Below are 14,594 nucleotides of genomic sequence, written 5' to 3' on the forward strand. Positions count from 1 at the left end.
GCACGACAAGAAAAGTTTAAATAAAATATAACAAAACTTTATTAATACTAATTAATTTTTTAATTATTATTTATAATATTTTATAATAATTTTTTTAATTTTAGATCATATTTAATCCTATTAATTATTTTGAAATAACTAAGTATTTAACTAATAATTTTATCAATTATTTAAATATTATTTAATTAATTTCACTTAATTATTAATATTTTAAATTATATTAATTAAATTATTCAACAATTAGAAGTGTCTAGGTTTTACTTTTTCCCTCCTGTATTTCGTTCGGCTTTGTTCCTTCGCACCTAAAATTTTCAAGAGTTCTTCATCGTCGCTGTTCGACTTTGCTCCTTCGACTACATACATTGATCTGAAGCAACGACGGGAGCTCGCTTGCTGTGAATGTAACTTTCTCCCTTTCGCACGCTTCTTCGGCCAAATCCCGTAAATCCGCCGAACCAAAGGATTTCGGAAATCCGGGATTTAGAGCGAATCGGCGGAATTTTTCGTCCACGGAGGATTTCGTTTGCCGTGAGATTTGGATTCGCATTTTAGGCCGTTTGGCTGGATTTCGTCCAAATCCGGCCTTAAATCCGCCTAAATCCGTATACCAAACAGCCCCTAAGAGTTGGATGTTCACAATGAGACAATTAAAATCTAATGATGACAAAAGTTAGGCTTTAGTAGCTGTGATTGATGGTGGTGGTTGTCGTTGATGATCATTAATGTAATAGACATCTTAAACTTTTTAAACTCTCAAACCTCAATCAAATGGCTCATATTAATTTCCTTCATAATTTATTATTTATTAATCATTTGAGTATCTTAATAAATATGTAAATAACTCTTTTATAAAATTTAGCATAAATTGAGGTTTTTTTTTTAAAGAGGACGAGCACTCGGATCTAATTTATAAAAAAAAAATTAAATTTATTTCCATGCAACATGAATACTAGGCCCGAATTTCGTTAATTTTTATAAGATTTATTTTTTGAATTATAAAATATATGACCAACAGCTTATGGCAACCAACTCTAATCACAAATTTCACTCATAATCGAAACAGTTGTTATACTTCTGATCCTCTTTCCGACTGCGGAACAATGGCGGCGTCAGTGGTCGCTGCGGCAACCAACGTGATTCCTTCCAATCGATCGTCCTCCTAAATCTTAACTCCTCGTAGGGTTCCCCATGCAACCGGTCGCCTTCCGCCGCCTATCGCCGCCGCGTCTTCTACGATGGACTTCACCGAGCTGGAGGCAGTGGAAGGCCTCCGTTGGCCGTGGAATGCGTGGCCTTCGTCACGCTCCGTCGCTGCCGCACTCGTCGTCCCCTTGAGCGTAATATGCACGCCATTAATGCCCCTCAGTGACCTCCCGATTCTCCCCTACGAGCCTTTGTTCTGCTCCCGCTGCCGTGCCGCGCTAAATCCTTACGCCCGCGTCGACTACCGCTCCGCCATCTGGATCTGCTCTTTCTGCCACCACAAGAATCCATTTCTCCGCTCCTACCCCGGAATAGCCGATCACAACCTCCCTGCCGAGCTATTCCCCACCCATAGCACCGTAGAGTACCTCCTCCCCTACAAAAGCCCTAACCCTAATCCTAGCGGCTTTTTGCACAAGTCCTTTTCCTCGAGCTCATCGTTTGCTTCGTTGACTTCTTCTCTTTCCTCCGCATCGGTGGCAGCGCCTTCGCCGGCTATAGTGCAGTCACCTGGACCGTCGTTCGTGTTTGTCGTGGACGTATGCTCGGCGGAGGAGGAGCTCCGGGCGCTTAAGAATGAGATTTTGCACGTGGTAGCGCATCTTCCGGAGAATGCGCTGGTGGGGCTTGTCTCGTTTGGTTCGATGGTGTGGTTACATGACCTCGGCTATGCTGAGTGCTCCAGAGTTATGCTCTTCTGCGGTGACCGAGAGCTTTCTTCAGTGAAGGTATGCGTACAATATCATGTAGGTTGTCCAGTCTGTTTTATTGCCGGTATGCATGACTGTTTGACCAAAAATATGTGTTAGATGGTAGAAAACGTCTCTTGCTGTTTAGAATCATTTTGATAGAAAGCTGTGAAGTGTGGTCTCGAGGAACATTGATTTACTTAGTTGATTGCTTTTATATGGAATGCTCGAGCTATGGATAGCAACCATGAATCCTCAGCCCTCTTTTTGGGGCTGAATTCAACGAAGCTATTCTGTTAAGGTGATATATAAACGAGAAAGGTGCAAAATATTTGAATTATGCTTGAGCATGCAATTAAGCTATTCAAGTTCTAATCGATTTTTACAGTCTGTAGTCAAGCTCATTTTAAAGTCTTCGGTATTTCCCCTATAATATGCGATCCTTCTTTGATTTGATTCCCTTGCATTATATTCCGTATTTGGTACTGGTACATTTTAAAAAAATATTCCATTAAAGGTGGTACCGTGGTAAATCGTCTAACATGTTATGTCACCTCTTTAGCACTGCATCCTTCATACTTTAATTAGCACCATTCATGATTTAGACAGTTGCATATCTTTTTCCGATAGTGTTAACTTTTTATTTAGATTGAAAACTTTTGATTGTGGTCATTTTCTGGGAACTTAAAATTTTCAATTTAGTGCATGGTTTTTAATTGCAGAGGACCTTCCAGAAATGAAAATTCTTGGTTATACGTATGATAAAAATGCAAGGGGATTTGCATCTCTGTAGTTGCTAAATAAAACACTTACAAAAACTTTTTTATATTGTTTTTTGGATTTTGTTTCCTTGTGTTGATGCTGGCAACTAGGTAACTTATGAATATTCAGGAAAGTAGAACATTTGGGGAGTTTGGTATTGTGTCTCTGTGTGTGTGCTGTGTTCAAGAAGGAGCTATGGGAGCTAGGAGTAGGGGATAAGAAATTGGCAAAGCTAAAGTAGTTATGATCTCTTTAAAAAGAATATCAAAGAATTTGAAGCAACATGGTGGAAAGATATTGATAAACATGGATTGGGAGGAATGATTAAATGTAAATGGCCACAAATTGTTGAGATGATGATGCAAGATATTTTTAATTCAATGATTTCTAATGCGGATATAATATGCAATATATACATATATATAGATAGATGCATCTGTTAGACCGGTCCATTGGACCGATCTAGCCGGTCCACACGGGACCAGTCTGCGGAAACAGAGGCGGAAGTTTTTCTGCCTCTCTGTGCTGCCGAACAGAACCGTCGAACCAAGAGAGCTGATTAGGAAGGATTTTTGAGGGATTTGGGAGGGAAATTTGAATATAGGGACTGTTTAGGGATTTCCTTTTGATTTGTATGCATTAAATAGTTTATTTTCCTAGGGTTAGGGCATCTTGGATTTGGCTGAAATTTGAGATCTCTTAGATTTAGAATTTCTTTGGGCTCCAGCGGCGTCTAGAGATTTGGGAGAGATCGATACTCCTCTCGAATATAGGATCAATTGTATCTTGTTATTTTTCGTTTCCCTTTTATCAAATAATACAAATTATCTACTGTTTTTGTAATTTTGTGTGGATTTTGGTAGAGAAAGCTCGTAGTTTTTGAAGATTGATAGGAAATACTTGAGATCTACAAGTGCTTCCTATCAAATTGGTATAAGAGCACGTCGATCGAAGGGGAACCAATGGCCGTAAGGAAAGTGGAAGTTTTAGAGGGAAAACTTGGGCAACACAAAGCATATTTTGAGGAAAAGATGGTTGATTCTTAAATTTAGATTGCATCTGTCAATGAAAAGATAGAGGAAAAGTTCGTCGTGGTGGAAGACATGTTGAAGAAATTGCTTGAAGCCAAAACCAAACCGGTGACATTGGGAGCAAAGGAAATTACCGGTGGCCATGGAAGAGATGAGAACCCTAATACGTTTAGGGGAACGGAAAAGCCAGAAGTAAAGATCCTGGAGGGAGAAGACGAAATGCCTCCTATAGAACCACTTTAGAGGAAGGAGATGAGCATTGGCTACACAAGAAGGGATGCTGATTTGTAAGGAAAGGGGATGATTTCGATCGTCGGGGTGTTGATTTTGAAAGAGGGGTTGATGAATGGTTTGGGTATGATGATCGGAGGAAAGATCGTTACAATTGGGGAGCACCTCCGCTTCGAGGAATGGGAGGTTATGGAGGATTTAGGGGAAACGGGTGTGACCTGAGGGTGAGGAAACTGAAGATGCCAATCTTTGAGGGGGAGGATGCACACAGGTGGATCTACAAGGTAAAAAGATATTTCGCCGTCAATGGATTGACAGAGGAGGAGAGACTGACGACGACGGGCCTATGTTTAAAAGGGAAGGCTTTGTCTTGGTATCAGTGGAGGGACATGCGACGACCCATACGGAGTTGGAGAGAGTTCAATGATTGTTTAGTAGAACGTTTCCAAATTGACAAGGGAGGAAACTTCTACGAGTAGTTCTTTGCCTTGACATAGGAGGGTTCAGTGACGGAGTACCGGGAGAGATTTGTGTACCTTGCTAGCCGATTGGACCGCCTTTCTGAGTCAGTGCTAGAGGACAACTTCATGAAGGGATTGACACCAGAGATCCTAACAGCGGTTAGAGTAATGAGGCCTCATGACTTGGGAGAGGTTATGGAGCTAACTCAATTTGTAGAAGATAAGAGGCACCTGGAGGGAGAGACGGGAGGTAGCAACTCAGGAGGCTCGTAGAAGATGACCACCACCTTATTGAAATCCAAGGAGCCAACACCGGATACTCTTCGAGGGACTTCGAAAGAAAAGACTGCAGGAGGAAGGCCTGGGGACAACTTCAAGAAGCTCACATAGACAAAACTATAGGAGAAGAGCGCAAAAAGGCTCTGTTTCAGATGTGACGAGAGGTATGTGCCGAGGCACATGTGTAAGGAACAAACTCTTTAGGTTCTTATTGTTTGTGATGAAGAAGGAATGGAGGGTGTCGTCTAAGGTGGATCTTTGGGAGGGGAGTATTGTTAGATCGGTCTTTCTGACCGGTCTAGCCAGTCCACACGGGACTGGTCTGCGAAAACAAAGGCGGAAGTTTTTCCGCCTCTCTGTGCTGTCGAATAGAACCACCGGACTAAGAGAGCTGGTTAGGAAGGATTTTTGAAGGATTTTGGAGGGGAATTTGAATTTAGGGACTGTTTAGGGATTTCCTTTTGATTTGTATGCATTAAATAGTTTGTTTTCCTAGGGTTAAGTCATCTTGAATTTGGCTGAAATTTGAGATATCTTAGATTTAGGATTTCTTTGGGCTCTAGCGGCGTCTAGAGATTTGGGAGAGATCGATCCTCCTCTTGAATAGAGGATCAATTGTATCTTGTTATTTTCCGTTTCCCTTTTATCAAATAATTTTCTTTCTTGTTGAATTAAAGAATCAAACTCCTGCAACTTGATCTCTTTCCTTCTAAAATTCCTAAAATTAAACAATATAAATTTTCATAAAATAGGATTTATTAATAAATTTAAGAAAAATTATATAATAGGAATTTTACTTACAAAAAGGGGATTTTTCAAATCCCAGTTTCTTTTTTTTTTCTTTCAAAATTTCTTCCCCTCGCTTCCAAATATCTTTTTTTTTTCCCTTTATGAAAATGTCATTTGCTTTAAATGAAGTAAAACGAGAAAATTTATACAAAAATGGAAAGAAAATCCAACAAATCTTCTTCCATCTTTTCCTTAGTCGTTCATCTCGTTTGTTGAAATTTCTTCCAAATTATCACTTCGTTAGCGATATGAATAAAAATAAATTGATAAATCTTATCCTCCAATGCGATTGATTGCTAAAAATGGCGAAAGAAACTATCCCCAAATACTTTCGCACGCATTCGGCCGCTCGTTTCGGCCTCTGTCACGATCCGCCCATTTTATGTTTGCGAACGCCTGCTTGCGGTTATTATTAGGGGGCCTGCCAGTTCAATTGAACCGGCCGGATGAACCGATTGTCACAAGTATATTCTTCGTAATAGCAAGTTTGAATTGGTCGGGATAATGGGTTTAATGATGCATTTAGGATTAGAGTGGCTAATGGGGTAGATGTAGTTTGTAGAACTGGATAGGGCGTGTACGTGTATGTTGGGGAGTTATAGGGTTTAAATGGATAAGTAGAGAGAAATGCCTTGGAATATTAAACTTCTATGCTACAACAACAGTGATTTCATCATTAAAAATTGTTGGTTGGTTGGAAATGCCAAAATACTAACTTTATGAGGTGTAAGCTAAGAGGGCATCAGTTAAAGTGATTTAGCTAAGTGCCATACATACTTGTCAATGACGTAAAATGTTGCTCTATGGCGGGGAACAATGCACCTGTGGTGCCATCTCTATGCCATGACGTAAAAGGATCAAAATGATGCGCACAATGGCGCATGGCGCGCACAATTTTATTTAATGGGTTTTTAATGTAATTACATATATTTTCATACTTATATATTTTTAATATCTAAAGTAATATAATAATGAATTTTAGTTAGGTTTTTATTAGAATTTAGTTAGGTTTATGCAGCCAGAACCCTCATGAATGACGAGAGTTCGTGTTTTGCTTCCCCGAGATTCTTCAATACCTCCGTTTGTCCGTCTTATTCCGACTTCGTTCATGTGATTCCGCTTTTGTTCATGCGATTCCGCCTTCGTTTGTTAGTCTGATTCCTTCGCAAGTTCATGCGATTCCGCTTTCGCGTAAGAGATTGCTGGTAAGCTTTCAGACTGACGTGATTCTTTTTTTGTCAGTTTGATTCTTTCGTAGGTTCACGCGATGTGCAACTAGTTTTGCCAGCTATTTGTTTTTAAATCATATAAATGTCTTTGAGGAGATTCAAAGGTTTTCCTGAATCAAAATTAAATTGTGAACGAGTTGCTAATTAAAGCTTTGTGATTGATGTAAAGATCAAAATTATACACAACGGAGAAAAAGGATTCATATAGCTGACCCCACATAGTGTAATAAAGACTTGTTGTTGTTGTATTGCCGTCTCATTGCACTTTTATTATTGCATTCTTTTTTATGTTGAAATTTTCTTTTTAACATCTCAAGTACATGAAGGTGATTAAGCCAATTTGCTTTTGGATTTTGTACCATTTACTTATTCTAATGCATTGTTAGGATGTCTGATAATCATTGTGTAGATGCCTCTATTTCTCACTCCTTTCTCTGTTTTATCTATTTATGAATATATATATCTATCAATGTGGATATTTACATTATTTTATGTATTTGCTTATTTATCCAAAGCCAGTAATCAGATATGCTTCCTGAAAGACTTTCCAGGTTGTGCTTCACATCACAATTAGGTTTCCCTGGAATCTGTTTTTCTTTGTTGCATTTCTTTGCCTGTTTGAAGGGTACAAATCATAATGTTTATAAATTCATTAATACACCAGTCTACAAAACCGTCTTTTGAAAGCAGCTGTTATGTTTACTACCAATCATGTTACAAAGGAGGAATTGTTTCTCTTTGTCAAATAATTTTCCTCTGTAAAAAGTTCAGGGAGTCTGGATATAACCTGTTTGGTAGCGGTATTACCCATAGTTTCTTACTATTTTTTATTGTGCATATTTTTGCAGATCCAAGAGCTGCTTGGTGTATCTCACCTTCAGAGTCAAGTGCCAGCAACTTCGCAGTCTCTTCAAAAGCAAGGATTTCTACTTCCAGTTGCAGAATGTGAGTTCAATTTCTCCACTGCAATTGAAGAGCTGCACAAGATGTCAGATGCCTTGGCAGGGCATCACCCTTTGAGAGCCACAGGTGCGGCTATTTCGACCTCTATTGCCCTCTTGGAAGGTTATTCTCCCAACTCTGGTGGCCGGGTGATGGTCTTTACTTCAGGTCTGGCCACCACTGGCCCTGGGATGGTTGCTGAGATTGACCACAGTAAGGCTATCCGAACCCAACAAGATATTATAAACGGAAATGCTTACTTACATGGAAAGGCTTGCAACTTCTACCAAAAAATTTCCCAAAGGTTACTAGAAAGATCCTTTGTTCTTGATCTCTTTGCTTGCTCTCTCGATCAGGTTGGAGCTGCAGAGATGAGGATCCCAATCGAAACATCCGGCGGCCTTCTAATACTAGCAGAATCATTCGAATCTGAACAGTTTAAGAAGTGCTTGAGACAGATCTTTAAGCATGTTGGAACTGATCACCTCGACATGAATTTCGATGCGACAATTGAGTTGGTGACAACCAAGGAGGTCAAGATCTGTGGGGCACTTGGTCCATGCATCTCTCTTCGGACCAAGAACAGCTCGGTCTGTGAAAAGGAGATTGGTCAGGGAGGAACCAGCTCATGGAAGACCAGCACACTCACAAACAAAACAACCATAGCCTTCATCTTCCAAGTGGACAGTAATCAGCCAAATAATGAACCAGGGCCAGTCTTCTTTATTCAGTTCAAGACTAGGTACCGCCATGGAAATGGCAGCATTCGCTTAAGGGTGACCACTGCTGCAAGGAGATGGGCTCCTGAAGCGTGCCCTCTGGATATCAGCTCAGGATTTGACCAGGAAGCAGCAGCAACCATCATGGCACGTCTCGCAGTCAATCGCGCAGAGGTTTACCATGCTCGCGATGTGATCAGATGGCTAGATAAGATGCTCATCCGTTTCACTGCCAAATTTGGCGACTACGTACCCGAGGATCCATCGACCTTCCGCCTGCCATCGGGTTTCTCCCTGTACCCACAGTTCATGTACTACCTGAGGAGATCCCAATTCATTGATATCTTCAACTACAGCCCGGATGAGACAGCTTTCTTTGGGATTGCATTTAACCGGGAAGGTGTCACTGGATCACTCATCATGGTCCAACCCACACTCTTCCAGTACTCTTTTGATGGGCCACCAATGCCAGTTCTTCTTGACATTAGCTCAGTGTCACCTGATGTGATCTTACTCTTTGATTCCTATTTCCATGTAGTGATACATTATGGGTCTAAGATTGCTCAATGGAGGAAATTAGGGTTTGATAAAGATCAGAGCAATGAAAACCTGAGGAAGCTATTGGAGGCTGCCGAGATGGATGCAGAAGAGCTGATTGAGGGTAGGATTCCGGTGCCAAAGCTAATTAAATGTGACCAACATGGAAGCCAGGCTAGGTTTCTCCTTGCTAGGCTGAACCCGTCGGCGACGCATAATACTAGGCTTGCGGATGGATCGGAGGTCATGTTCACTGATGATGTTAGCCTTCAGGCTTTTCTTGAGCATCTTCAGTCTCTGGCTGTTCAGGGATGACCAGAAGGTTTTGTAATCTTACAAGGTTTGCATCCACATCTTTGTTTAATTTATCATGTTTAACACAGGTAGTGAAAATAGAGGATTTTGAAGGGAAAGAAACTTTTTTTGTTTTTTTGTTTTGTTGCTGCTTGTAAAATTGGGTTCATTTTTTTCTTTTTAAAATTCTCAAGCCTATATCTTTTTATTTTGGGCTTCAGTTAATCCTTGTGAGTCTACCAGGGTGTAGGCCAGTGTGCATATTTATTGAGTTCTTTGATCTTGTTTGATCCTTCAGTATATGGGAATTTAGGTTGGTGCGAGGAAACAATTCAGCAACAACAACAACAACATCAAGCTTTTGTCTCGCTACGTGGGGTTGGCTATATGAATCCTTTTTCTCTATTGTGTCTAGTTAAAAGTCAAATTCTTGTTTAAATCTAATAAAGAAAGATCATTTCTAATATTTTATAACCAAGTTTTTTTTAGGTCTACCTCTATCTTTCTTGATATAAGTCAAATCTAATATATCTACTTTACTAACCGAGTCATCGGAAGTCGTCGTTTTATGTGACCAAATCATCTAAGGTGACTACTCTCTAATCTTATCTTCCACTGGAGCTGCTCTAACCTTTTCACGTATATGATGCTCATTTCGTATCCTGTCTTTAAGGGTAAATCCAACCTAAATTTAGGTTGGTGTGAAAAACAATGGATGCATAAAATTAAATCGAGCCCTTTTTTTTTAATGTAAAAGGGAGAAATTATTTTCTTTTACAGTTTAGTCAAGTGGTCTGTCATTTGTGGCTTCTTTGGACCAGCAACAGCAATTGCATCATGATTTCCAAGCCCTACCTGCTGATTTTTTTGGGTCTAAATAGTCTTTTTGTCGATTGAAAATTCAAGAGGAAACTATTCAATTATGATGTAATTCGTCTGAATATTAGCAAAACAAAATTTGATGTATCTATATGTCTAATTAGCATAGGATCAATGGTATATCCTAATTAAACTTTGATTTATAGGGTTCTTCTTTCTATTAAATATGGCTTTTATGACCTTTTAGTTTCATTGATATTTGAAATACGAGCAATAAAAAAGTCGTCACAAATGGAAGTCTAAATTGTGAGAATACGTGCATAAGATGTTTATTCAGAATATATTAATTTGTGACTCGAGTGATGGTTGTCATGTTTCATTTGGGATATATATATATTTTATTTTTTACAACAATTTTTCCAGCGCTAAAAGTTTTTAGAAGTGAAAAAATAAGCATACGAAATTAGCTTATACGTGAAAAAGTTGGAATAGCTCTAGTGGAAGATGATATTAGAGAGAGAGAGAGTCGCATTAGATGGTTTGGTCACATAAAATGACGGCCTTCCGATGGCCTCGTTAGGAAAATGTATTAGATTTGACTTATGTTAAGAAAGGTAGAGATAGATCTAAAAAGTCTTGGTTAGAAAATATTAGAAATTGTATTTTTTATTAGATTTAAACAAAAATTTGACTTTTAATGTAGCCGACCTCACTTAGGCTTTGTTTGGGACGGCTTTTTGACTGCTTTCTAAAACGGAGTTTTAATAAAAAAATAAAAAAATTTGTAATAAAACTCCGTTTTAGAAAGTAATAAAAAAGCCGTCCCAAACGAAGCCTTAGTGGGGCAAATGATTGATGTTGTTGTTGTTGTTATTGTGAAAAATAGTAGTCAAATGTTATCCTAATTAAAAAAAATTTTAGGCTTCTTTTGGTGATAGCTTTCTTAGTGATTTTTAAAATACATTTTTAATGTAAAAATTTTTTGAATTAAAAAATTTTATATAAAAAAATTACTTTAAAAAATAGTAAGAAAGCTGATGAAAGTAAAATTTTAATGCATTTACCTTAACTCGTTAAGCCCTTGCAGCCCATCCATTATGGTTACGATGTCATTAATAATAGCATAATTGATGTACTATAAACCCGTTTAATGTAACTGAGGGTGTCAATAGATTTTTGATTAAAAAACTTACCAAGCAAGTTTGTTTGGCATAAAAAAGCTGCCCTTCGTTTTTCTGTGTACGCCTGGCTTGCTTTCAATGGTGGTTTGAAAACTTATGATGTTCTTGCTGCCAGGGGAATCACAACTCATAACACTTGCTGCTTTTGTCATGAGGACATGGAAAATCTTAGCCACCTATTTTTTGACTGCAGATTTGCTTTCTCCATTGCTAAATCTTTGCTTCCTTGGCTTAATAGTTGGCTGATGAAACCAAATCTTTTTCAAGTTTATGATAGTGTTTGTGACCAAGGTTTTAATGCCCAAACAAATAGATTGTTCCTCCTCACGGTTTCTGCCACTATCTATTTTCTCTGGAGAGCTAGGAACGAGAGGATTTTTGGTGGAAATTCTGAATGCCAAGCTACTGTCACTGTCAATATTAGGAGAGCTATTACTATTAAAACCCATGGCTGGAAGCAGAAATGATCTTTTTGATTGGAGAATTTTGTAGCTACTGTTTACTGTTCTTGTGGCAGCTGCCTCTACTCCTGCGGTTTTTGAGGTTCTTGTAATTTTGTTGCCTCTACGGGATGCCTGGACTCTTATTTTTGAAAGGATAATGATGATCGCTGACCTTCAGCATTCCCTTGGACGGCCTTGTTGGCAACCAGGGGTTTTGTTCTGGATGGACCCTTCCGAGCACTATCTTAAGCCAGAACAACCTGAGTCCTTTAAGGCTCTTCAGCTTGCTGGGTTCTCTTTCTGAATTGTATTTTTTCTTCTTTAGAGTCCTTTATCTCCTGTTTTTGAGATTTAGGATTATATTTTATGTTCCTTTTACTTGTAATCTTTTTTGATATATAAAAAGGACTTTGCCCCAAATTTACCCAAAAAAAAAACTTACCAAGTTTTTGAGCTGTGAAATTAAGAGGAAAAATTTTGCAATATAGAATTTAGGAATAAAATTTCTTTTTTTTTTAGGTATCAATTAGTTTGGTCAAAGTTGCTATCATGAATTTGAACCTCTTCTATATTATTTGCATTCTCAACCATTCCCCCACAACAACAAAATCAAACCTTTATCCCACCATATAGGGTCGGCTACATGAATTTCTTTTTTCTTTTTTTGTTACTTGTGTTTTGTTAATAGTCAAATTCTCATTTAAATTTGATAAAAACAGATCATTTCTAATATGTTCTAGCCAAGTCTTTTTTAGGTTTGACTTTATCTTTGTTAACATAGGTCAAATTCAATACATCTACTCTCCTAAGACCATCTTCAACCTAACTGTATACCACTGTATGCCTTTCGCCATTCACTGTAGTCGAACTCTAAATCTCATGCCAAAATTCAGTAGGTGAACAATTCGACGCCAATAAAATTAAGTTGCGGAATTTGCCGAAGAAGAGCGCGAAAGAGGAGAAAAGTACGCGAAAGAGGAGAGAGATGGTTACCTACGTAGGAAGCGTGCAAAAGAAGAAAGAAATTCAGTTCGATTGGAGATGAATTACAATATTTTGAAGCTTTACTGCATTTTAGATTGGAAAATGGGTTTCTCGGTTGGAGATGCCCTAACCAAGTCATCAGAAGACTGATATTTTATGTGTCAAAACTATGTTTGACAACTCTCTCTAATCTTATCTGTCACTGGAGCTACTTCAACCCTTTTATGTACATATTTTATCGCATTATCTCTGAGAGTGAAGCCACTCATTCACCCGAACATTCTTGATAAATTTTTGATAGTATCTTAAATAAGCAGCTCAATCAAATGAACAAAGCCAAATAAGTTTCTTAAACTAAGTTTTGAATTATATCATTTGTTACAAATGGTGTCTTTAGCATATGAAGGAATTAGGAAAAATGTAAATGAAATTTACTAAACATTTTCATTTCAATTTAATTAAGGATGATAAAATTTACCTAGCAAATATATCAGCTGCTCACTATAACTCATATGTCCCTTCTCATAAGAAATAAAAATATCATTTTTTATCAACCGAACAAAAATAAAATAATATTTTTTCTCTCAATTTATCCTAATTAAAAAAGTCGATAAAAATTTCATTTTAAATCAATTCCTTTATCATTTATTTATTTCCTTTTCTTTATTTCCTCTCTTTTAATTCCTTCAAATCAAACAGTGCCAAAATGACTACAGCACTGCTAAAATTGTTTTCAAATGTTTTGACTGCAACTGTTTGAAGCTTTCAGTAAGAGGCAGCCATTAAAACATGCTCTTCACTAAGACTCTTTTTGGTTGCTTATGCATAAAAATAAATATTTCTAAAAATTTTGTTATATATATAATCATTAAAGAATCAAAGATAAGATTTTTATGGCTTAAATTTCGAAATAATCACCAAATTATCCATATATGGCCATTTAGTTATAGGTATAATGTTGCTTCAATTTAATATTTTAACTATACAAAATTAATCCACAATGGTCACTTCATAACTAAATAAGAATCAATTTTGTAAAGTCGATGGACTAAATTGAGATCAATTTTATATCACATTTACAACATAAGAGACTATTTTGAATCAATTTTGTATGGACTAAATTGGGTCAATATGGTACTCTGAGATTAAATTGGCAACATATAGGGGTGTCAATTTCGGGTTTCGGGTCGAACCTAAAATTGACTCAGGTTCAAACGAGTTCATCCAAACTCGGCCCATTTGGTAAACGGGTCAAAAATAAGAACCCGACCACGACCTGTCGGGTTATCGGGTTGACCAGACCCGACACGATTTTTGTAAACTTGGTACAATGGGGATGGCGTCGACGGCGGGACGGTGGGGCGGAGTGGCTCACGTCGACGGCATGCTAGTTGGAAATTCATCGAAGGAGGCGTTGGATGGAAGGGCTCGCATTGACGGCGAGACGGCGGGGCTCGCATATACGGCTAGACGGCGGGGTGGAGCGGCTCGCGTCACGGCATGCCAGTTGGAACGTTGTCAAAAGAGGTGTTGGATGGAGGGGATCACGTCGACGGCAGGCTAGCATCGCGGATGGGACAGTGAGGCTGGTAGCACAAACGTAGATGGGACGACAGGCATTCAGCGCGGACGGGTCGCTGACTCGGACGAGACTCACGCGGACGGGATGTGACGCGACGAGACTCATCCGAACGTGACATGAATGAGACCCGTTTTTCCCGAGTTAACCATGGTTGAGTTCAAGTTGCTGGGGTCAACCCGAACCCGACACTTTTTGAAATCGGGTCGGATTTAACCTGAAATTTTTTGGGCTGGGCTCAAGTCGGCTTTTCGTGTCATATCAAATATTGACACTCCTAGCCACATCCGAATAGTTTGGAAACTATTTTAATTTTTTTCTAAAATTTTAATATTATCCTAATTACATCATTATTTTTTTTCAAATAAAAGCCAAAACAAAAAACAAGTGCCACCCCAAATAATCTCCTAGTTGTCTAATTC

The 14,594-nt window shown here is 38.5% G+C and overlaps 1 protein-coding gene across 1 annotated transcript; it reads left to right on the plus strand.

Moving 5' to 3' along the window:
• The first annotated feature begins 1,014 nt into the window (after positions 1–1,014).
• Positions 1,015–9,429, plus strand: LOC110108191 (protein transport protein sec23-1). Its single transcript, XM_020838727.2, has 2 exons — positions 1,015–1,931; positions 7,523–9,429. The coding sequence occupies exons 1-2, from the start codon at positions 1,236–1,238 to the stop codon at positions 9,185–9,187; spliced, it is 2,361 nt and encodes a 786-aa protein (XP_020694386.1). The 5' UTR covers positions 1,015–1,235; the 3' UTR covers positions 9,188–9,429.
• The last annotated feature ends 5,165 nt before the right edge of the window (positions 9,430–14,594 follow it).

Source organism: Dendrobium catenatum, unplaced genomic scaffold, assembly GCF_001605985.2.
Source record: "Dendrobium catenatum unplaced genomic scaffold, ASM160598v2 fragScaff_scaffold_1574, whole genome shotgun sequence".
In the NCBI taxonomy this organism is placed as follows: Eukaryota; Viridiplantae; Streptophyta; class Magnoliopsida; order Asparagales; family Orchidaceae; genus Dendrobium; species Dendrobium catenatum.

Bases quoted from the DNA above. Each gene is read 5' to 3' on its own strand.
- LOC110108191 (XM_020838727.2), top strand. From the start codon at position 1,236: ATGGACTTCACCGAGCTGGAGGCAGTGGAAGGCCTCCGTTGGCCGTGG. The intron at 1,932-7,522 runs GTATGCGTACAA...ATATTTTTGCAG, and splicing joins GAGAGCTTTCTTCAGTGAAG to ATCCAAGAGCTGCTTGGTGT.